At 52.2% G+C, this 22225-nt stretch overlaps 1 protein-coding gene across 2 annotated transcripts in view; it reads left to right on the top strand.

Annotated features, from left to right (window-relative positions):
• Nucleotides 1-22225, top strand: part of STK11 (serine/threonine kinase 11) — a 31995-nt gene extending 9770 nt beyond the window's left edge. The window contains exons 3-9 of one of the 2 annotated variants that reach the window (XM_061356519.1): nt 2109-2198; nt 2293-2425; nt 2916-3052; nt 3275-3402; nt 9262-9319; nt 15586-15779; nt 21960-22225. In XM_061356519.1, coding sequence (XP_061212503.1) covers nt 2109-2198; nt 2293-2425; nt 2916-3052; nt 3275-3402; nt 9262-9319; nt 15586-15779; nt 21960-22171 — 952 coding nt within the window. In that variant the 3' untranslated portion in view covers nt 22172-22225. Of the gene's footprint in view, nt 1-2108; nt 2199-2292; nt 2426-2915; nt 3053-3274; nt 3403-9261; nt 9320-15585; nt 15780-17399; nt 18330-21959 lie in introns of those variants that run through there. The other variant, XM_061356595.1, reaches the window with a different exon arrangement.

Raw genomic sequence — 22225 nt, 5'->3', positions numbered from 1 at the left:
GCGCCTGCAGCTCTTCCTAGGCAGGTCTTTGGCGCCGCTGCCATTGCCTAAGCAGGTTGTGTGTTCTGCTGCTTATCCTTCCAATGGATTCCCAAGCCTCCCCTGGTTTGTTGTCCCTTTTGACAGTGCTTTAAATGACCTAAAGCTTGTGACAGTGGTGAGAGTTGAAAGCACATCCTCTGCAGGACCTACATCCTAGCTTTTTGAGACCCAGCTGCTCCAGTCATGAGTCCAAGCTGGCCTGTGATCTCAGTGCACCTCTTTGACTTCACTGTGTTATTCCAGTGCCCTATTCCCCAGGTACGTGTAGACACTGACTGGTGTAACTGCACACCTTAGCTTGCAAGTGAGTAGCTGGGTTTTTGATCTCTGCCATGCTCGGAGTGCACTTGGACTTAACCAGTGTGGGAGTTTATTGCTGATCTGTTGGAACTCCAGTTCTAAATCTTTGCTTATCTTTTTGACCGTGTTTTCTAAATACTAATTTAATTGTGTGCTTTAATTAGACCAAACACTCTGCCACCAAATCACGAGTATGAAAAAGCATGACAACTTTTGCCTGTTTTCTAGCCTTAGCAGACCAAAGGGACTGCAACTCAGTTACTGTCTGTCGCAAGACACCATTTATTTAACAAGCTGGGCTGTTAAAGGAGAAGCACGGGGGAAAAAAGAGCCCGAGAGAGACCTCGTGTGTTGGTAACAGGCGATGACAACCCAAAACGTTCCTTCAGAAATGCGACCTCTCAAAGCCAGGGGGATGTTCCCTGCTTTACCCTGTGAACAGTAGTGTGTGAAGAGCCACAGACTGCTTTTCAGTACTGTCCTCTTGCAAGGACAGGTTGATGTCACTAGTTTAACCTGCTTCTACACTCCTAGATTCTCTGGGTGCTTATTCTGGGCAGGTACCTGGAGAAAGGTGGTGTTTCCCTGGGAGCAGGGCTCATCCATGATCATACTCTTGCTTCACCCTTCTCCATGCGCGCTGTTAGTGCCGGTGCCTGCTCAGCATGCTGAGGATGCAGACACTTGTGCAGCCACACAGTGAACAGGTTTGGGGATGGATCCACCTGAACAGTAGCTCACTCTCAGGCTGCCTGCTCCATGGGTCAGTCCCTTACTCACTGCATTGGCCTTGCAAGGAGGCAGTGCTTAATGAGAGCAGTGTTTTGAGCTCCTGGATGGAACATGCTGCAAAAGGGGCAGCACAGTCTTTAGCACAGATCACACTTACACCCCGAGTCTCTTTAGCCTTTCCTGCCTCAAGATGGTATCCTGGGACATAAGCAACTTATTTTAGGCTTAGGTTAAGGCAGCATCAGCCTGGAATCATGAGTGACCAAGCAGTGCTGTGGGGTACAGCTGCCTGGCAGCCCTGCTTTGCTCTGCTCTGTAGCTGGAAGGTGCACTCCCTTGGCAAAGCCACCAGATGTCTCAGGGTCTGTTCTTAGAAGCCCCTCTCAGCGCAGTGTCTGCCTTGAAAAGCCCAGGGAGAGGAAGAAGAGGCAATTACTGCTTCAGGGAGCTGTGTAGTTCATTCCATTAGGGCTTAAGGAGATGAACACTGGAATATGCTGCAAGGGAACATGAAAAGTGCCACCAGCTCTGCTGTAGCTGCATTTAATCCACACAGTTTCAAAACAGCTTCCTGCCTCCTGCTGCTGAAATACCATGGTGGGGTTGGGGTGAGCATCACTTACACATTGCATTGAGCTGTACTGTGTGGGGACAGGACATGAAGAATAAGAGAAGCTTTGGGGAAGGTGCTGGGACCTCGCTGTCATTTCAGGTGCAGAGCAGCCACGGTACTGAAGGATACCCTGCAGCCCAGGGTGCTTCTGCCAAGGGTTCCTCACTCTGTTTGCAGCCCCTTCAGAGTGTTACTGTGTTTGTGCCATGCTTGTGAGATCCCCAACCTCACTTCTGTTGGGTTCACCTCCTGTTTCAATGGTCTCAAGAGTTACAGGTGGCCATAAGAACCCATACACGTGGGTGCTTTCCCTTGGCCTGGCTCACTGAGGGGCCTGGCTTTGCCTCCTCTGTGCATGCCACAGTGCTCTGCCTGCACTGAGAAGTGTTTGACCTTGAACTTTCCTTAACGCTGCCTTTACGTATATGGTGATGGAGTACTGTGTGTGTGGGATGCAGGAAATGCTGGACAGTGTCCCGGAAAAGAGGTTTCCAGTATTTCAGGCTCACGGGTGAGTACAAGCTGGTTCCTTTGTTTTATGTGTGATCAGTAGCTCACAGTCTGTGGAAGTCCATGAACTTTTTCTCCTCTAACTCTTTCTGCAGGTACTTTTGTCAGCTTATAGACGGCTTAGAATACTTGCACAGCCAAGGGATTGTCCACAAGGATATCAAACCGGGGAACCTCCTGCTAACAACCAATGGGACACTAAAAATATCCGATTTAGGCGTAGCAGAGGTAAGTGAGAACTGCAGCAAAGTCAAGCCTGTGGGAAGCATGACAATCTGCATGGAGGTGACCTTTGTGGTGCCAAGTGATTTATTGTGCAGTTGGGCTTCTGTTAAACTTGTGGAGTGCTCTCGAGTGACTCTGAATATTTATTGCCATTGGCAAGCCACTTTTGTTGATAACAGCACAAAACTTCCATCCGGGAAGCATACGGAGGAGGACATCAATCTCAGAAAAGCCCACAAGCGTGGTGAGATGGTGATGAGCTACATAACCTCATCCTTCTTGTTATTTAAAGGCTGTTTTAGCTGGGTAGGAGAGGTGTGAGGATTGTCGCTGTTGGCATGTAGTTGCTGCAGTGGCATGTTCTCATGGTAGACTCAGCACAGCGTCCCATGTAAGCAACAGTTCAGTATCAGAGGTTTCCCCTTTTGCTTCTCTCACGGTTACAGTTTGTTTGCCTTGGAAGTTTGAAGCTAATGGGTCTCTTCTGCCACAGGCATTGCATCCGTTTGCAGAGGATGACACATGCAGAACGAGCCAAGGGTCGCCAGCATTCCAGCCACCAGAAATTGCCAATGGCCTTGACACCTTTTCAGGCTTTAAAGTAGACATCTGGTCCGCAGGGGTCACACTGTAAGTGCCTGTGCAGCACCCAGCAATTGCAGTAAAATGACAAAGCCCCACATAGCTCAGTCTTGTGCTGTCTGCTGCCATCGCTGCTATTCTGTATGGTGGGGGGGAACAGGGATGGAGGGTGCATGGTGGTCCCTGCTTTGGATGGGGTTATATTGCCCAAAGTAGAAGTGCATGCTCTGTGTGCTTTTCCTCATACAGCTTCTCCTTTTGCCTTCACAGATACAACATCACAACGGGTCTGTACCCCTTTGAAGGGGATAATATCTATAAGTTATTTGAAAACATTGGGAAAGGTGACTACACAATTCCAGAGGATTGTGGTCCTCCACTCTCAGACTTATTGAGAGGTGAGTCTCCCAGCTGGCTCTGCAAGGGTGAAACTTAGAAATGCAACAGCTTGCATAGTGCTGGGGAGAGCTTCATTCCAAGTATGCTGTGAAGATACAGGATCCTGTTAGAGAGGGTGGTTGTGCTTGGGAACCTTGAAGCATCTTTAACACAAGCATTTTCCTGAGGTACACTAAGCCCTGCATGAGTTGCAGTTGCTGCCCCTTGTACAGTTGGTTCTTGCATCATGATTCGTGTGCTCTGAGAAGCTGTTGCAGCTAAAGACAAAACCCACAAGAGGTTAAATTTAAAATGGCATCGTAGCATTGATGTAGGTTTTGCAAGGGAGAACTCAATGAAATCCCTCTTCCAAGCTTCCTGTACTGTCAAGTGCTGAGGGCTCAGGCTCTGCTGTCCCTCCTCAGCTCTGCTCTGAATTTACTTGCTTCAGTCCCAGCTGTCATCTCCTTCCCCCCAAACTGAGAGTTACAGTTAGGGTAATGTGAGCAAAGTGACTGGTGCCCACAGGGCTGTGATAGAAACAGAAGCAGCACTTTCTGGGTCAAAGGAGAAAGTTGTGGCTTTTGTTTGGGTTCTGTTTTGCTCCAGTCACTTACTGCAGTAGTTTGGGGTTTAGTGTTGAGCAGTCTCTGCTTTGGGAAGGTGTCAGGGCAGCAGCTACACTGTGCATAGCAGCTGCCCAGCAGTGCCTGTTTGGCAGCAGGTAGGATGGGACTGAGCACATGGGAGATCCCAACCAGCACTCCTGCAGTCCCATCGGCATAGGACAGCCCTGTGTGGTCACACTCCCCATCCCTCAGCACGGGCACAGGTCTTGAGCAGTTTTGAGGGGTCAGATCTCAGATACAGGCTGACACTGCCTTGGTTTGGGTTCATTTTCCTGGTGCTTGTGCTGCGGGGTTATGGGGTTGGTGTGGGTGAAGGCCTGTGAGCAAACCACAGCAGTTTCCCTTCCTCCTGTCAGCCCTGTCCTCAGGTCTGCAACCAGTTGTGTGCTGTCCTCTGCATGCTTATGGGGCTGTTGCCTTTGAGGGTTACAGAGCAGCTTACAGCTGCACCTCATGCCACAGGCAGCACATGGGGACACTGCTCCTGATGGCTGCATGGAGCTTTGGCCTCAGCCTGGACTGGGAACAGTGCTGTTTCTGTGTGCTTCAAGAAGCTGGAACCAGCCCTAAGAGCTTTCAGAGTGCATTACACAGGCAGAGCTTCCAGTTGTGCTCAGTACAGCTGGTACCATGGCCGTTCTGCTGAGCCTCATGTGCCTACTGCTCACAGCCCAGCGCTCCCGATTGCTGTGTGCACCCCAGGGAGCGATGTCCTCACCCGTGTGTAGTGCTTGATCTGTGAACACTGACTCAAAACATGGCCTGTTTTATGAGCTTGGGAATTGCCCAAATGGAGGAAGTCCAGTGGTCTGTCTGGACAGGCTTCTTGAAGCGCCCAGCAGAAACCATTTGAGGTTTGTGATAAACCTCTCTTCTGCACTTAGTGCTGTCCCCCAGGGAAATGAAGCGTGGCAGTTGTTTCTCTTTCTTGTGCTGAGGATACTGACAGCTTAAAATCTTATGCTTCATTAGCAGAACAACTCCTTTTTAGTTCTCTTTCCATCCCCTGTAGAGGACCTGGAGTCAGAATTTCCTACTTCTGCCTCGTTGTAAATGGAGGAGCCTCGTGCCTGATGCCCTTTGTCCAGCTCTTACGCCTGTCTGAGTTGCTCCCTTCATCCTGGCTGCTCTTTGTCATCCTCCCCTCTGTGTTCAGACACCACAGAGATGCAAGCTGAGTGTGTTTGGTAGGCAGAGGAGCTGTCTGTGTCTCTGTCAGCTGGACCCTTTCTTCCAGGATGATGGGAAGCTCTCAAGATTCCCATTCCTGTCCTCTTTCCATCCCACCTGAGAACATGCTCCTACCCCTCCTCTGGTCGTAGGCATCTGTCACACAGTAAAAGCTGGCAAAACCTGGGTCTGCTTTGCTACTCTTGACGTTTCCTAGTGGTTGGAGTGCTCAGTGAATCCGTGGAGGATGGATTACATCGAGTTGCCTGTTCCTTCTGCTCTGTGACCCAGCATCCCACAGCCCAGCAGGTACCAGGGCGCCTGCAGCAGGAGGGGGCTGAGCCCTGTGGTGCTGATACTACGTAGCTATGGTGATAAGACCCAAAGGCTTTATTTAGTTTGCTCTTTTCCTCCACAACATCCGTGTTTCCTGGTCGGTGCCTGCTGCTTCTGCAGCAGGTTGAAGCTGAATCAAGAGCCTGCAGATCAGATCTTGTCAATGGCTGTCAGCTGCTTTCAGTGAGCAGCACAGACCCGCACAGCTCAGCTCCGTCTCATTAGAGACTTGGTTTTGCCTTTGCATTGCTTTTAAAAGACTCTTGAAGCACTCTGCAGTGCTGCAAGTGCCTGCTCTGGGGGGATTGTGAGGAAGGATTCAGGATGCTGCAAAGTGCTTATTTCCTCTCTGGCTCCAAGTGCTGTGTTGACCACAGTACCATGAAGTGAACGCTAGAATGCACCTTTTAAGGTCCTGCTGTTCTCCTGTGGACTACTTTTATAGTGGCTTTTGGCTTTTTCTGCCCCTTGAGCTTGGTTTTGTTTCTTTGTTCCTCTTGCCAGAGGAAGCAGTGTTTAGAGGACTTTTAAGCTTCTGGGGTGTTTGACCTATAAAGAGACTTGCAGGCCAGTGTATGTCAACGGATTAGTTGAGATGCTGCTCTTCTTTCTGTCTCCCTAATCAGGGATGAAGCTTTATTTATGCTCTTCCCTGACAGAGGAGCGAAGGGGCAGTGCTGCTCTGCCTTGTGAACAATGTGTCAGTGGAAGCATTTATAAATAGCCTTAAGGTTCTTGTGTCAGCATTAGCACATGACTTATCAACTCATACACAGTTTGCTTCTGGACAAGCACAGTGACAGAGCTCAGCTCTTCTTCCTCCTCTTCTAATACTGAAGGAGGAAGCTCTGAGGCTGCAGTCACTGTGTTCACACCTGATTTTGACTCTGCTACAGCCCTTGGCACCTGGGCCAGGTTGGTTGGTTTCTCACTCATGTGTGACCTGTCGCTACAGGGTGTGTTCTGGGCACAGTGGGTGCTTTAATTCCACAGGAGCAGGTTGTCCCCAGAGCACAGGGCAGGCACCCTGGTGTCTGTAACCCATCCCACAGTGACTCCTCCACGTGTTCCATCAAGAGCTCCAGGTTTGCCTGCAGAGGGAGTTTCTGATCAGAACTTGGCTGTGCTTGCAGATGAAGGAGAGGGGAAAAGCCCTGTCTCCTGCCACAGATTGGACTTACAGTGCTTTTCTCTTGGTTGGTTTGAATGTTGATCCGAGCTGGAGACTCTGAAGTGAAACCCAGGCTGGGTTCATGAGCTCCTGCTCTCTGATTTCTCACTTCCCAAGCCATGTACCTGCTGTCTGCTAACACTGGCTCTTCCGCCACGTCCTTGTCCCAAAGGATTGAGGTGTGTGGGCTGGAGCCTGTAAGGAGTCAGGGCAGGCTCATGGCCTCCAGCTTCTGGATTGCACTGACAGGATTTGGAAGGGTTTTTGAGGCTGCTGGTGTGTGATGGGCTCAGAGCCCCATGTATGGGCACAGTGAATCCTTCCAGGTTGCGAGTTAGGCATCCCCCGAAGAGTCGCCCCATGCCAGAGAGTCTCAGCTCTGCTCACAGATGAACTGCATGGAAATCCTTCCCCTAAATGGGAGAAGAGAGTGTGTGGTTCCTGTGGGCAGACACTCTGAGATGACTGGTGAATAGTACATGATGTTTTGTCTTGAGGAAGTCTCTTTGCAGTACAGGACTCCAGCCGCAGCGCTGCCACGAGTGAGTCAGAGCTGACTGCATGAATGTACATTATCAGTGATTGGACTTGCCATTTTCTTCCAAACATTGCCCAAAATACGGTCCCTTTTCCTTAAATACATACTCCTTTTCATTAGTTATCTTCTTGCTTGAGAACACAGCTCTCTGCACCGGAGCTGTCTGTAACTGGTGCTGCTGGGGGGCTATTCATCATAACAGGCTGGATTCCTAAAGCACCTTGAGATGTGGTCTTTAAGTCAGTAAATGAGGGGCTCTCCTGACTTACCTGTTTCTGATGCCATGAATGATGTAACTGAGCCAGTTCTTGCTTTGCTGTCCCCTGAACTTCACATAAGGTCTCTTTGCAGTCCTGTTTCTTAAAAAAGCCAACACATTTGGGCAGCTCAGCTGTGAAACTGCCTAATGATCTTAGGAATAGGTTATTAATAGGTTATTTAATTAGGTGGGGGATTTTTTTTTAACTCTGAACCACCTTCCCATCTCATCTTTCAATTATTATTTCTTATGAGGTGAGAAGTTCCACTGGCACGTGAGAAAACTCCTTTACTGCAAGGGGGGCTGAGCAGGTTGCATTGAGGGCTTGTAGTTTCCATCCTCAGAGTCATTCCACACCCCACTGGACACAGCCTTGGGCAAACAGAGCCTTGCTTCAAGCAGGAGGTTTGCACTAGGTGATCTGCAGGGTCCCTTGCAGCCTCCAAGACGGCTGTAGGGTCTGCTGGGGGACATGCTGGAGCACAGGGCACTGCTGCCACATATGGCTGTGGTCTGTAGCTGCAGCCTGGGCTGGCTTTAGCCTGCTCAGGAGAGAAGATAGCAGAGAGAAGGAGCTGCTCAGGAGGCTGCCAGCCCTCGAGCAGGTTGCTGTTGCTGTGGCTCCATTCCTGCTCAGCTGTGTAACTCTGATGTAGCTGCGTGGTGGCTCCTGTGGTCTCAGCAGGGCAAGTCTTAAGTTTCCGGTGTGCTCTAAAGACTCGAGTGCCTTGAGTTCATGAGGCCAGATGCCTGTGATGCCCTTGACCTTCTCTAGCTCCTGTTTAACAATCAGCTGTGCTTCGTAGCCTTTCTTATTGCTGGAGATGGAGTCCTCCTGTTCTCTCCCCTCTGTCCCATCCTCTTCATGCTTCCTGCTTCACCACTTCACAGCAGCGCTGGTGCTGCAAGAGCAACAAGGGGGGTATCATCCAGTGAAAGCAAAACTCCTTGTAATGTGCAGCAGTGAGACTTGGTTAATGTTGGTTTAGAGGAAAGTGTTCTTGGACCCTTCATTGGGGAATGGCTCGGGTGCTGCTGCATGGATGTGTTAGGTACCAATGGCTGGTTTCTGAAGAATATGGCAAAATCTGCTGCTTCCTTCTGTTGAGTTGTGGAGCTTTCAACAGGTATTGGAGCATCCTGTGGGTCTGTTGAAGGAATCCACCTCCCTCTCTCCTAGAGAGCTATGCTTCCTCTCTATCCTCTTCTTACCCCCTCCCCAGTTACCTTTGCAGGCGATGCCAGAAATCAGCCTCTGGGCTGGGCCAAAAGGAGGGACAGTAGATTATTCTCTCTACTTCCACAATAGAATTTCACTAGCCTGGAGTTTCTGGGATGCTGAGCAACTGGATGTATGCTGTGCCTCAGGCTTTGGCCCTTCCATGGAGAGAGTTCAGTAGCATTTGCTGTGAAATGCAAAGTCTTGATGTTCTTTGCCTGAAGACACGCTTGGATGCATGATCCAGGGCTGTGCAAGCTGCTGCCCCTGCAGGGTGAAGGAGGGAAAGGTCGTATCCACTTTGCAGGTGGGGAAACTGAGGAACAGCCTCAAGCAGGTAGTCAGCAATGGAGTGGGGATGCTGTGCTGAGCTTCCCGTGACCCAAGCAGCAGGTTCTTCCTGGATGTAAAGGCTCCCTAAGCTGCCAGGAGGACTGGACACCCCAGTGGCTGTTGGGGAGGGAGGTGGGAGGGAAGGGCAGAGCTTTATGCTTCCTGTCTTCAACTTGGCTGAGAGCATCTGTGATCACACCTGGACTTTTTTTCCTTCTTTTCAGGGATGCTTGAATACGACCCAGCCAAGAGATTTTCAATACAGCAGATAAGGCAGCACAAGTGAGTGTTCAGCTTCTTCCTATTAGTCATTCTCTTTCTGCTTCTTATGCTAATGTACCTGTGCTATTGCTCTCAACTCATTTTTCCTTTTGACAGCAGACACATGGAAGTCACTAGATATCCTTCCTCTAGCTCTGCTGGAGCTCTGGCAACCTTCACTTGGCTTTTTTCCCTCCTATTAGAGCATCCGGTGCAAGCATTTGAATTGCTAACCAGTAAATAATGAATATGTTGGAAATCTGCTTCCAGTGTGACTGGTTCTTGGTAATTAAGGGCTCTGGATAGTGCTAATGGAGCAGAAGAACAGGGGTTCCTTAAAGCTGGGTTATTGAACTAGGACTGTTTAGTAATGTGTGTTAGTTCTGGTGTTCTGGGCAGTCTGGTGACAGAAATAGCCCTCGCTATTTGCTCCATATGGAATCAGGATGTGCAGAAGCATTCCAGGACAATAGGAATTTATTTTTTTCCTTCTCTTTAATGTCATCCTCCTCCCTCCCCCTTTCTCCTTGGCATTGTCTGGGGGGAGAAAGGGGCCCTGTTATCTCTGAGGCCTTTTTTTTTTCCTTGAAGATCTGTTTGAACGTGCTGCCTCGGAGCAGAGATTTCCTGGGCGGATAAAAGTACAAGAACAAAAAGCATCAGAAGGATGCTTCACTGCGGAGGCTGCAGGAGCTTATCTGCTCTCTTGAATAGGAAGTGCTTCTGAGGACAGGCAGAGCTGCTCGGACCACAGCTGCTCAGCAGGGCTCCTGCCTGCCAGCTTCCCAGGAAGCTTTTGGGAACCTTGGAAAAACAAGGCTCTGGGAGGCGATGGCCTCCAGCGTGCTTCCTGCAGGCAGGAAGAGCCCCGTTTTCTTGGTGTGTCTGTGGAAAACCACCGCCTATGGTCACCATGTGGTGCCAGCTCCTGGTCCCTGGTAGAGCTCATGGCATGGGAAGCACCTGGGAGGAAAACCAGCCAGGTTTGAACTGTGCTGGTGGCCCACAGGGGAGCCACTGCTCCCTTCCCCTGGTGAGGGTCCAAGGCAGGAGGCAGGTCTTGTGTAGCCTGGGCAGTCAGTTAAGCCAGGCCAACTGTTACCAGTAGCCAGGAGCTGTGCACTCGTTCCTCTGAGTCTGGGAGGGCATGGGAGCACACATTTGCTTTCCAAGCCTCCTCTGCTGTGCACATGAGACACTGCTTGGGGCTGGCCTCTGAAACGCTGCGCAGCACTTAAAGCACCTATAGAGCTGTCCTTGGAAACAAAAGCTCATGCTGTTCCTGACCATTCCCCTCCACCACTGAGGACTGGAGTGCTTCAAGCCAGACAGCAAAGCACTGTTGTACTTCCCAGTGAAGTAGTTCTGTTCATTACAGCTGGTGCAGGGTGGTGAGTAGCTTCCACACAGTCCCCCCAATGCTTTGTCAATAAGCACTGGGAATTAAGTCCAGCAGTGCATTACTGGGTGGTTTAGAAACACTTTCTTTCCTGTAGATGCTGTGGGTGAGCTGCCCCTCAGCCTGAGGCAGCATAGCTGGTTCTCGCATGTACCTGCTGGCTATTTGAGCCACTTACCAGCCCTGTGGGCTTCATTTATACCTCTCCCACGTGGCAGTGAGTTTCTGTGTCAGCTCTGCTCAGCTGGAAGCAAAGAGGCTTCTCTAGAGACCCTGCCTGCCTTTACAAAGCCAGAGAAACTAGAGCAAGCTTCTGGTATGGGGGCAGATGCAGATCCCACTGATTCCTGTGCCCAGTCAGCCTTCTCCTTAGGCAGAGCTGCTCTGAGGAGGCTTTTCATCTCATAGCCCTGAGAGAGGCTGAGGAAAGGCTCTACCTGCAAACACAGGAACATTTCCAAGGCTTAGCCCCTTATTAGTTTGCTGTGAGCTTAACCAGTGCTTCTTAACAGGCTTTTCTCCCCTGTTAGTAATTGCCTCCTTCCTCCTGCTGTGGCATCCTAATAATGACATCAAACCCAGCAGAGCTTGGATGTGCCTGTCCGTCTCCTTTCTGTGGAGGAGCATTGTGCTAAAGGATCCAGTGTTCGGTTCTCCTGGTTTTCTTTAAATAGAGGGATGCTTAGCCCTTCTGCTTAAGCTGACCCTGGTGTGTTTTTGAAGCACACAAAGCAGTGGGAAGACAGCAGGAGCCATTGGGGATCCTCAGAGGGGTTTTGGAAAAGCATTTCAGTAAGAAAAGGGTTCCTTTCTAGAATCCTTAGATTTCATGTGTGTGTGTGGGAGCAATAGTCATTAATGATTTTAGGTTTCTCTACACTCCTCCCACAAAAGCATGTGTTAAGGCACAGGAACTAGGCTATAGAAACATCAAGCGCCTTCCCCAGGCTGCCCTGCTGGGATGGATACTGCCTCGAACCAGAATTACCCAGTGCCTTCCCGTGCTGCTGCAAGTCTCCTTTCCTGCCTTTGAACTGCTGGGGCTGGTGCCTTGCTCTGATGGACAATGGAGGTTCTCAAAGTGCCCTGAAAACCAGCTGGGTCCTGGGCAGTGGAGCCAAGCGCTGCCAGAGCACAACGATAAGGGGCCGTGTTCCCCTGGCCTGTGGGAATGGTGATCCCAAGGGAAGTGTCACAGAGTGGGTGTCTGGGTGCTGGGGATCCATCCAGAGCTGGATAAACCCCTCCCATGAGGTGCTGTTTCTTGCTGTCATTGGGGGATCAGGAATAAAGGGCTTCAGCAGGGGGTGAGGGGAACACTGAGGAGTGTTGAGGCCTGCTCCAGGAAGCAGCAGGCATGTGTCTATGGCCCAGTGATGGGAATTCTGCCATTCCTCCCTTTATTCTTGTCATCTGCTCCCAACATTTTCCCCCTCTGCAGGGGCAGCCTTGCCTGAAGACTGCTGTAGGCAGAGACTGCATAGGGTTGTACCTGCCAGCTCCTTTCTCCTCTCTTCCCTTCCATAGCTGAACCATCACGCTCATGGTTCTGCACTTGGTTTCAATCCAGGACAAAGCCACATTCTCCTCTTTGCTTCCAGAGGCTTTTCAGAGCTCCTCATCAGGTGCGTGCAGTGCAGCCTCCGAGCTGTGAACTGCAATGGATAACAACTCTCAGCTGGGAGTTTATCAACTGCCACAAGTTGACCCCTCGCTAACAGTGCAAGAGCCATGAAGCCTGCTCTTCCCACAAGGATCGGATTAGGATGCTGTGGCATGGAAAACTGAGCTCTTCACTTCCCCTCTGTGAACATTTCATACCCTGGGGAGGAAGCATGGGCCAGCGAAGAGAAGCTGCCCAGAGCCAGGGAGTTACCAACCTGCTCTCTGTAGACCATTCATCATCTCCTCTACCCTGTGCTTTTGCTGAAGGGCTTAATGCTCATACACTGCATTTTGTAGCTAATTCACTGACCCTGCTGCAGCACTTAGAGTGATGGAGTGGATGCCGAATTCTACCTCTGTCCCTCGTTTCCAAGGCAACCATCCTGCCTTCCTTCTCCACGAGTGTCACACTTAATTTGTTCAGTCGTAGACACGATTGTCAGAGTTGATAGCAAGAAAGGGAAGGTACTTCCACCTTCCACCTTTCATTAGTGGAGGTGCAGCTTAACCTGCCAGGCTCCTGTCTCCTCCTGAGGCCCTGGAGCTGCCGTACCACCCTCCCCACTGCTTTTATAGAGTCACAGACTGGGTTGGCTTGGAAGGGACCTTAAAGCTCACCCAGTTCCAACTCCCTGCTATGGGCAGGGACACCTTCCACTAGAGCAGGTTGCTCCAAGCCCCATCCAAGCTGGCCTTGAGCATTGCCAGGGACGGGGATTTGTTCATAACCCATCCCTGCTGGCAGGGTGGTGGCCTGCAGCTTGGCATCTGGTTTCAGAGCAAATTGTCCCTGTGCAAAACAAGCAGACTGAAGTATTTGTGACCTAGAATGGGAAGTGAATTAGCTGGGAGTGTTTGGAAGCTGCAGCTGTGCTTACTGCTGCTTATTTTAACCTTGCTTGTACCAGGACTTGAAAAGAGCAGAGTTTGTGTCGTTGGCTCAGAAAACATCTGTGAAACTGGGAACAAACAGTGGCATTATCTGCAGGCAGCACTAATCCAGCCCATGGGTTAGGATCAGTGATGAAGGGTGAGGATGGACTCGACCTCATCTGCATCACTGAATGATGGGAGAGTGGCCACGTTCTGGCTTCATCAGTGGGCAGCAGCTTCCTGAGCCAGATGAGGGTGTCTGATGGAGCCAGTGGTCCTTAGCTGAAGAGCAAGTCTTCACTAATAACATTTAACACCGGTGCAGAAAGCAGAATGTCTGTCCCTGCTGGAAGATTGCTTGCTGGGAAATACTCCATCCAGAATTGCTTGAGGCTCCTTCCAAGAGGGCTTTGATTTCTCTTAGAACTTCAATGAATTTCTCTCCTCAGTCTATAGCCTCATTACCATACATGCATATGCAAATGTTTGAAATCACCTCCCAGAGGGTGGAATCATTACGACTCAAGCACAGCGACTCAGGTTTTTGCTGTTAATAAAAACCTATTTTTACTCTCCTGGTAAGTAGGACAGAAGGAAAGCAAGAGGCAGAGCTGGAATACAGCAAAATAACAACACCGGTTGCTGGAGAGACTTCCAGGCTTTCTCCTTTGAAAATGCTCCTTTTAATGGCAGTCATTCTGATCTCATTTGTCAGGATGCTCCATCCTCCTTAGATCCGTGCTGTTCAGTTTGGATCCCTGCAGCTCCGGTGGCTGTGTTGGCTCTGCTGCCCTGCACTGGGTGATCTTGCCATTTGCTTCCTTGATGAAAGCAGCCTCCCAAGGCAGGGAAATGAAATGATGGGATTAGGAGTGCTGTGTGCCATGCACATCACCAAGGAAGCCAGGCAGGGGCCTTGCTAAAACTGCTGGCCAGAATCTGGTCCTGCTGGGCCAGGAGCAGGGCTGACGTTTTCCCTTCGCCCTGGTAATGCCTCTTCATGAACCAGAAGTGGAACCTGACCCATTGGATCTGGATGGGACAGGATTCCTTGCATGGCGTTGACATGTGATTAACCAAAACACGTTTCCTCCTGAACCTTCAGGCTAGAGGGGCTGCCTTGCTCTTTCCTCCTGCAAGTGGCAGGATGCTGCTGTCTTCCCAGCTTTAAAACTCAATTGCTCCAGAGAAGATGCTAATTGTGAAGCAGGTCCCTGGATGAGGGTTCACTCCTCTGAATCCAGGTGGATCTGTCCCAGTAGCTGCATTTTCATCTCCTAACTCTTTGCTTTGGCTGGATAGTTTTGTGAGAATGCCACTGTTTTTTCAGGCAATGTCAAAGCAATGTAAGACTAGAATGACATTAGATTTACAGTTCTCCTGTGCAGAAGGGGCATCCAACCCTTCCTTCCTAAAATGAGTTTGGAACTGGAGTGATAAAACCTGGCTGGCTCAGGGAAGGGAGTGGGATGTGTTGGGGTGTGTGGGCTGGAAGGGCAGGTTAGAAGTAGCCAGGTCTGAAGGAACTTCTGTTCCCACATGCATTCGGAAGAGAGCATTCCATGGAGTATTCCAGCAGTGCTTCCAGGAAACTCGGTACCCACATGCAGCACTGGCAGATGTCCCAGAGACAGCCCAGTCCTGGACCCCTGCTAAGAAGGATGATATAAGAATGCAAGAGGGCACCCAGCTGGCTGCTGGGATGCTGATGTGATGCCTGTTAGCCTCTTGATCTGGTTAAGAACAGCTTTCAGAGCTGATACCCTTTGCTGGGCAGATGGTAGCACTCTGGGTTTAACAGTGATAGAAGTCCTTTGAGACAGAAGTGGGATAAAGAGATAAAGTAGAAGCGTTTCTGCTGTGGGCTTGTTGGAAGCTGCCTGTTAAAGGAGCTCGGGAGGAAATAGCACTCTCCTTAGACTGACATTCTGCCAACTTTGTTGTCTTGTGCTGGATTAACCTCAGCTTTAGGAGAGGAGTTCCTTCTGCTTGCTTTAACAGTAAATCTCAGCGCTCTAGCATCTCTGCTGTGTTTGACTCTTCGAGGGGCTGGGCTCGAGCTGGTGATGGGGAAGATGTTCCTGTGCTCTGTTTCCAGGCCCTGAGCTGCTCTTTGTAGATGGAAGTGTCCCTGTGGTGCTGTCAGCAGCACACTCACCTTTCTTGAGCCTCCTCCCTTTCATTCTACATTAAAAACCCTGCAGTGCCACAAAACCATCTAGGAAGGTTTCCATAACGAACCTTTGAATGTTGGGCTGGAATGGGTCCCTCTGGTGGGGCGAGGGGTTTCTCTGTGCCTCAGGGGCAGTGAAGCTCTGCTGCTGACCCCCTGCTCTTGGCCTCTTTGCAGTTGGTTTCGGAAGAAACACGCTCAGGCAGAGGCTCTGGTGCCCATTCCTCCCAGCCCAGAAACAAAGGACCGGTGGAGAAGCATGACGGCGGTGCCTTATCTGGAAGATCTGCATGGCTACAATGAGGAAGAAGATGATGACTTGTATGACATTGAAGATGATATCATCTACACTCAGGACTTCACAGTACCAGGTAGGAGAGAATGGTGCTGGGATGGGTAGGGCATGTTTTCCATCCATTTCAAGCTTTTCAGGAAAGGCCTCAGGGTCCAACTAATCCTCTCAGCAGCGGAGGAGACTATTGATTACTATGGGGTGAGTCACACCTAGTGAGTAGCTGTGATGCTCCGGATGCCTCCATCCTTTATTTGATCAACCAGGATGCCCCTTCCTGTGCATTACCCATATGCCCATTTCCTTCCTTCATCCAGTAATAGCTGCTCCTCCTGGACAGTGTTGTTTAGCACATTTAATTCTTTTGCTAGACTGAGTTATTTTGGAGCAGAGCCCTACAATGAGTCAGTGTTCAGAGGAGATGGCACATCTGGAGAAAGAAGGCTGCTCGTAGCCCTTACACTGAGCTCTTTTTTGTGCTCCAGCCTTGGTAACTCTGCTTGCAGATTTGCTTCTTCCTTTGTTAGGGGTTTCCTGTTGTTTTAAGGTGAGCCAACCAGTAAGTCCAGGGGGGTGTGTGGTTTCAGCCATGCAGCTCTAACAAAGAGCTGGGAATCAAATAGCTGTTCTTGGAGGCCATGGGGCTGGTAAGGGCTGAAGAGCATGGCTGTGGGAAGGCTAAAGACAAAAGCTGCTTGGTTTTAGTCATCACAGCGGTGCTGTGTGATCAGGGCAGGTTCTTTGTCTCACTGCCTCCATCAACAGGACACGAGGTGTGGATTGACTGCCCCAGCCTGGTTCAGTTGGTTCGGAGGGCAGGTGTCAAGTGCCATTTGTAGGGGAGCTCATGGACTCCCCACCTTCCCTTGTGATGAGGAGAGCCCTGGCTTCTGTAGTTCAAGAGTGATGCTCAGCCCCCAACAGGGTCCAAGCACATCCATTGGTGGGTCCAAGGGGGAGCTGCCAAGATGATGGTGTCCCAGCAAAGCGGAATCAGTCCATTTCCAAGTGCTGATTCACTGGTGACAGCTGGGGAATTTATAACCCTTTCTAATAGAAGGAATGTCCCCGTGCCAGCTGGGTGACCCACAGAGCTCTGTCCTTCTTACAGCCTATGGACTTGTGTGCTGGAATCTGATCAGGGCCAGGCCTTTCCTCATAGCTCAGTGGAGGCTTCTGAAGGGAGGGATCCTCTTATAAAGGCTCATGGAGCACGTCCTTGATTGATGGGGCCCTTTTAAGTGCAGAAACAGGAGAGATGAGAGCTTGCCAGATGTGTTTCCTGTTGTCAGGGTTTGCTGTTTCCCTCTGCAAGAGCTCTCACTGGGAACAGCCTGTGCACAAGTGCCCAAGACATGCTTGTGCCAAAGTGCTGGGGCTGGGAGCCCCGTCACAGGCAGTGGGACCTGGGCACAATGATGAGGCTTGAGAATCCATAACCAGCATCACTTACATCCCTCTCTGGTGCTGCGTTTTCCTTCCAGACTGGCTTCAAGAGGCAGAAGGTACTGTTGGTCTGTGTGTAAGCTCCCATGGAGAACCTGATGATAACCTCTGTGAGAGTGGGTCTGTTGCTCTTAGTGCTTGACTGTCTCAGGCAACCCAAGAGCAGAGCCTTACTGCTTTCTGGGTGTCAGTGTAGAGAACAAGCTCGTGCATCTCTCTAACAGTGCTCTGTTGCTTCCCTGTGCGTTCCCAGCTGCAGAGGAGGAGGAGGAGGAGGAAGCAGAGGCAGGGCTTAGCGGACAGAGGAGAGCACTGAGCAGCCCTGGAGAGCTGTTTGGAGAGGAAGCTGTGCTCCCACCAACAGTGAGTGCAGAAGAGGAGAGTGAAGCTTAGCCTAGGCCCCAGAGGCACTGCCCTCTTGGGCTTCCCTTGGCCTGAACTAATGGCAGTGGTTGGAGAGAGCAGGATCATCTCCTTGCTTCCCCCAGGAGCCTCCTTATCTCCAGGACAGTTGCATTGTTTCCAAAGCAGATAACTTCCTTCTGCAAGGGAATCACTCCTTAGCTTTTGGGTTTGTATTTTTAAGCAGAGGGGCTCAATGCATTGGAATGAGATGGTTCATGATGGTTGGGACCCCTTGCAGAGTGGGTTACTGGTGAAATCCACCCTGTTCCTGCAGCCCTGCCCCACAGATGGGTTTGGACAGAAGATGTGTTCCTCCCTGTTCTCAATTCCAGTTGAAATGTTCTGTCTCCTTTTAGCTTCCCCAGTGGGGATGAGCCCGCGTCGCTGCCTGCTTTATGGGATGAGTAAAGCAGAAGCTTGGGCACACTCCCCATAGCAGTGGTGTGTCCAGCGGCCCAGGATGGAGCTGCCTGTCCCAGCTGCTGCTGAGGGTCTGGAGCTCTTGGTGCTGGGATTGGGTGCTGCACATGCTGGTGCTCCCCCAGTAGCCCTGTCTGCCAGTGAGCTGGATGTACCCACACAGGCAGGTGACTCTGATAGTGGGAGATCATCTCCAGAGCAGCACTACCAGCTATAGCATACCCTTAATGCAAACAGCAGTATTTAAACCCAAATAAGATCTGTCATTTCAGAAATGGCAGGCAAATTACTGGGAGATGTTTTAAATTCTCGTGTGTAATTTGTGCTGTTTCAGAGGGATTAAAAACCTAAAGATTAATTGTGGCCCCATAAACCAGCACTTCCCACCTTAGTTAGCCAGGGTGGGTGGGCTGGACACAACTTTGGTTTAACTGGTGCCTTTTGAGGGGTTTAACCTTTGGGTTGTTGCTAATGGCTTAGGGAGATAGCAAAGTGGCTTCTGCATGTCCTCCTCCCAGCCCTCGGGTGTTAGACTGAGCTGGATGGGTCCATGAAGGGTGGATTCCTTGAGAGCCATCAAACACAGCAGTGCAGATGTGAGCCACAGCTCAGAGCACCCAGGGAACCACCCAGAGCAGGAGGAGGATTCCTGGGTGCTGGATGTTCTCATGCTGCTCCTGTGCAGCCATCACTGCTGGGCCCTGCCTTAGGGAGGTTCCCAGGTCTCATAGAGATCCCTTGAAATAAGGCTGCTGACAAAGGGTAAGAGGAAGGAGGGAGATGGGGAAGGAAGGTGCAGTTTGCAGGTTCAGCCTTTGTGGTGGGCAGAGTTCCCTCACCAGAAGCAGAACCCTCCTGAGAAGCTCCTGGAGGAGCGGGGTGAGGAGGGAGCCATGGATGCAGCACAGTGGAGGGTAAATGCTCATCTCTTTACTGGGGTCTTCCTGCAGGATCCCTCTGCACTCGCTCAGCTCCAGGCCCCTCTTACATCTCAGAGACCCCCTATGACAATGAAAGTGTCAAAGCCCTGTAGGTGCCTGTGGGTTCAGTTGTGGTTCTCCCAGGCAGTGAGAGCAGGAGTAAAGGGACTCATAGGTGGGTGCTGGGGAGGGAGGAGAAGGAACCACATTAAATCCTGCAGAGGAAGAAGGGGCTGGGGACTGTGCTTGTATGGGAAAGGGTTGTTTAAAGACTCCTGCAGAGGGTGCTGGTTCAGGGGTGTTCAACACCTCATCCCATGGGAGCGCTGTGGCCCTCTCCTGAAGGGTCTCCTCTGGGAGATGCAGTAGATGGCTGTAAGCATCCTGTGCCCCTTTCACATTTAGAAGGCTGTGCTCTGCTTTATCCTCCTTGCCTTAACCCCTTCCTGCTCCCAGCACAGGTCCCTTGCAGAGGCTCCATCCTTTGCTCCCTCAGCTTCAGTCTGAGGCTGTCGAGCAAAGCCAGGACTGGAGGCTTTAGGTAAAGCTGGTGCTTGGGGAGATGCCTTTGGAGCTGCAAATCCCGAGCGTGTGTTTGTGCCTGACAAACACAGCGACTCCAAAAGCTCTTCCTTAGCTTACAAAGCCTTTTTCTGTGCCTGAATGAGCTGGATGGAGCCATGAAGAGCTGTGAGAGGTGGTGAGGATGCTCACGCACGTTCCCATTGCCGCTCGCAGCCTCCTTTTATCCCTGTATTTTTAGCAGGCGGTAATGGCAAGGTGGGATGGATGTCACTGTTCCCCCAGCCAGCGCTGGGTCACCGGCTTCCTCGTGGGCAGGCAGTTGCCAAGACTTCAGCCCGTGTTGGGTTCTTACATTCATTAATCTGAACGTCAGCAACTGTCACTGGTGAGGAGGTAAAATTAGCTCGTGCCCTCCCTCCGTGCTGTGGCCATAATAGAGGAGGGGAGCTGGGCTGAGGCAGAGCAGGAGGAGGGAAGAGCCGCACAAAAGGCAGAGGAACTGTTTGGATGTGTTATTTCTCTCCCTCCCCAGCCAGAAATGGGAATTGGCTTGGCCCGGGTTCAGCTGAGGGAGGGAAGGATGAGCCTCCAGCTCTGCTCCACTGGGGTTATCCGAGGCGCTGCAGATGGGCACTGGGATGTGGGGACAAGAGGAAGGACCCTGAGCTCAGGACAAGGTGGGGGTACGGCCTGCCCCATGCTCTGGGTCTACAGGGGAGCAGTGACCAGCTCTGCTGGGGCAGCTCATAGAGCAGGTCCAGATGTGTCCAACTGGGTTCTGCTTCATGCTCCTGAGCCTTCCTGAGCCCTGGAGGTGAGGCCATGCCCGAGGTGGGGAGCTGCAGCCCTGTTTGTGGGGGGTGCATGGCAGTGACACACTTGGGCACACATGGAGCATCAGGTGAGCAGCAGAAGGACCTGGGTCAGGCTCCATGGGGCCATCAGAGGAGCCTGTGCCAGTGCTTTGCTCTGCTCTGCACCAGTGAATGAGGCTCCTGTTGCCTCCCCTGCTTCAGGCCTTCAGGAGGAAGGTGGGTGCTGAAGGTGACTTGGAACAAGGTGTCCTCCATGGCCCCTTGTCCCCCTCCTCACCCACCGAGGATGTGCCCTGTGTCTGTCAGTGCAGCGCAGGGATGGAGGATGGGATCCTGCAGCAGTGCCAGGGCGGGATGCAGCGAGGCAGGGGTCTGGGGTACCCCCCCCTGATGAGGAGGAGGGTGTCTCCCACCCCCCATCCCCATGTGTGCATCCCCCTCCTCTCCGAGCAGTGGGGCCATCACTGGCGCAAGTGGGGACGGATGACGCCGCTCGGCCTTGGCAGGGAAAGGATTGAGCATCCTTTAAAGAAAATTATCCATAATCGTCTTCCAGCCTTCGCTTCCACTCCCCCCTCTGAGTCATAACTGAAGGGCCCTGGAGCGTGACGTTCCTGCTGGAAGGAAATTGCCTCGCCTGGAGCTGGGAGCTGAGGGGGGGGGAGATGGGAACCGGCCCCTGCCTGGCTGGGGATGCACCAGTGGGAGCAGGGCAGTGCTGGGGCAGGGGGGGTGAGCGCATGGACCCGGCCCCATTGCAGGAGATGCCTCTGGGAATGGTTCTGTGTGTGCTGAGTCACTGAGCTGGTCCGGAGGGGAGCGGCGCTGGTTTGAGGCTGTTCTCCCACTGGGGGTCCCCCCATGGTGCCCCCAGCCCCTCGGGTTTCCTTCTCCCTTTGGAGCGCTGTGGGAACAGGGCTGCAGCCTCTGCGCCCTCCTCACACCTCCCTGCTGTGCTGCCCTTGCAGGCACTGGAGCTGGGCTCTGGTGTCCCCCTCCGGAGCAGCAGCGATAGGGGCAATGGGAAGGGGCAATGGGAAGGGGCGATGGGAAGGGGAAAGGGTGTTGGAAAGGGGCGATGGGAAGGGGTTGATGGGATGGGAAGGGGCGATGGGAAGGGGCAATGGGTTGGAAAGGGGCGATGGGAAGGGGTTGATGGAATGGGAAGGGGCGATGGGTTGGAAAGGGGCGATGGGAAGGGGTTGATGGGATGGGAAGGGGCGATGCTCTGGGGTGATGGGTTGGAAAGGGGCGATGGGAAGGGGTTGATGGGATGGGAAGGGGCGATGCTCCAGGGCGATGGGATGGGAAGGGGCGATGCTCCAGGGTGATGGGATGGGAAGGGGCTATGGGAAGGGGTTGATGGGATGGGAAGGGGCGATGGGATGGGAAGGGGCAATGCTCCGGGGCAATGGGTTGGAAAGGGGCGATGGGAAGGGGTTGATGGGATGGGAAGGTGCTATGCTTCTGGGTGATGGGATGGGAAGGGGTGATGGAAAGGGGTTGATGGGATAGGAAGGGGTTGATGGGTTGGAAAGGGGCGATGGGAAGGGGTTGATGGGATGGGAAGCGGTGATGCTCCAGGGTAATGGGATGGGAAGGGGCGATGGGAAGGGGTTGATGGGATAGGAAGGTGCAATGCTCCGGGGTTATGGGATGGGAAGGGGCGATGCTCCGGGGCGCTGCTCCGGGTCCCTCCCGCTGCCTCACCTCCCTCTTCCCTTGCAGGGCAGGTGCCTGAGGAGGAGGCGGCGGCGCAGAACGGGCAGAGCCGGGGCCGGGGGCTGCCCAAGCCCGTGTGCATGAACGGGACGGAGCCGGGGCAGCTGAGCACCAAAGGCAAGAGCGAGCGCCGGGCCAGCGCCTCCTCCAACCCCTCGCGCAAGGCCTGCTCCGCCAGCAGCAAGATCCGCAAGCTCTCCACGTGCAAGCAGCAGTGAGGCCGGGGCCCCTCGCTCCACACAGGTAATGGGGAGGGATGGACACCACACACA

Source organism: Neopsephotus bourkii, unplaced genomic scaffold (genome assembly GCF_033783945.1).
Source record: "Neopsephotus bourkii isolate Nb327-2 ecotype Australia unplaced genomic scaffold, CSIRO-AGI_Nbou_v1 NB_2, whole genome shotgun sequence".
Classification (NCBI taxonomy): Eukaryota; Metazoa; Chordata; class Aves; order Psittaciformes; family Psittacidae; genus Neopsephotus; species Neopsephotus bourkii.
Note: the sequence above shows the minus strand (reverse complement) of the source record. Positions and strands in the feature narration are given on the sequence as shown.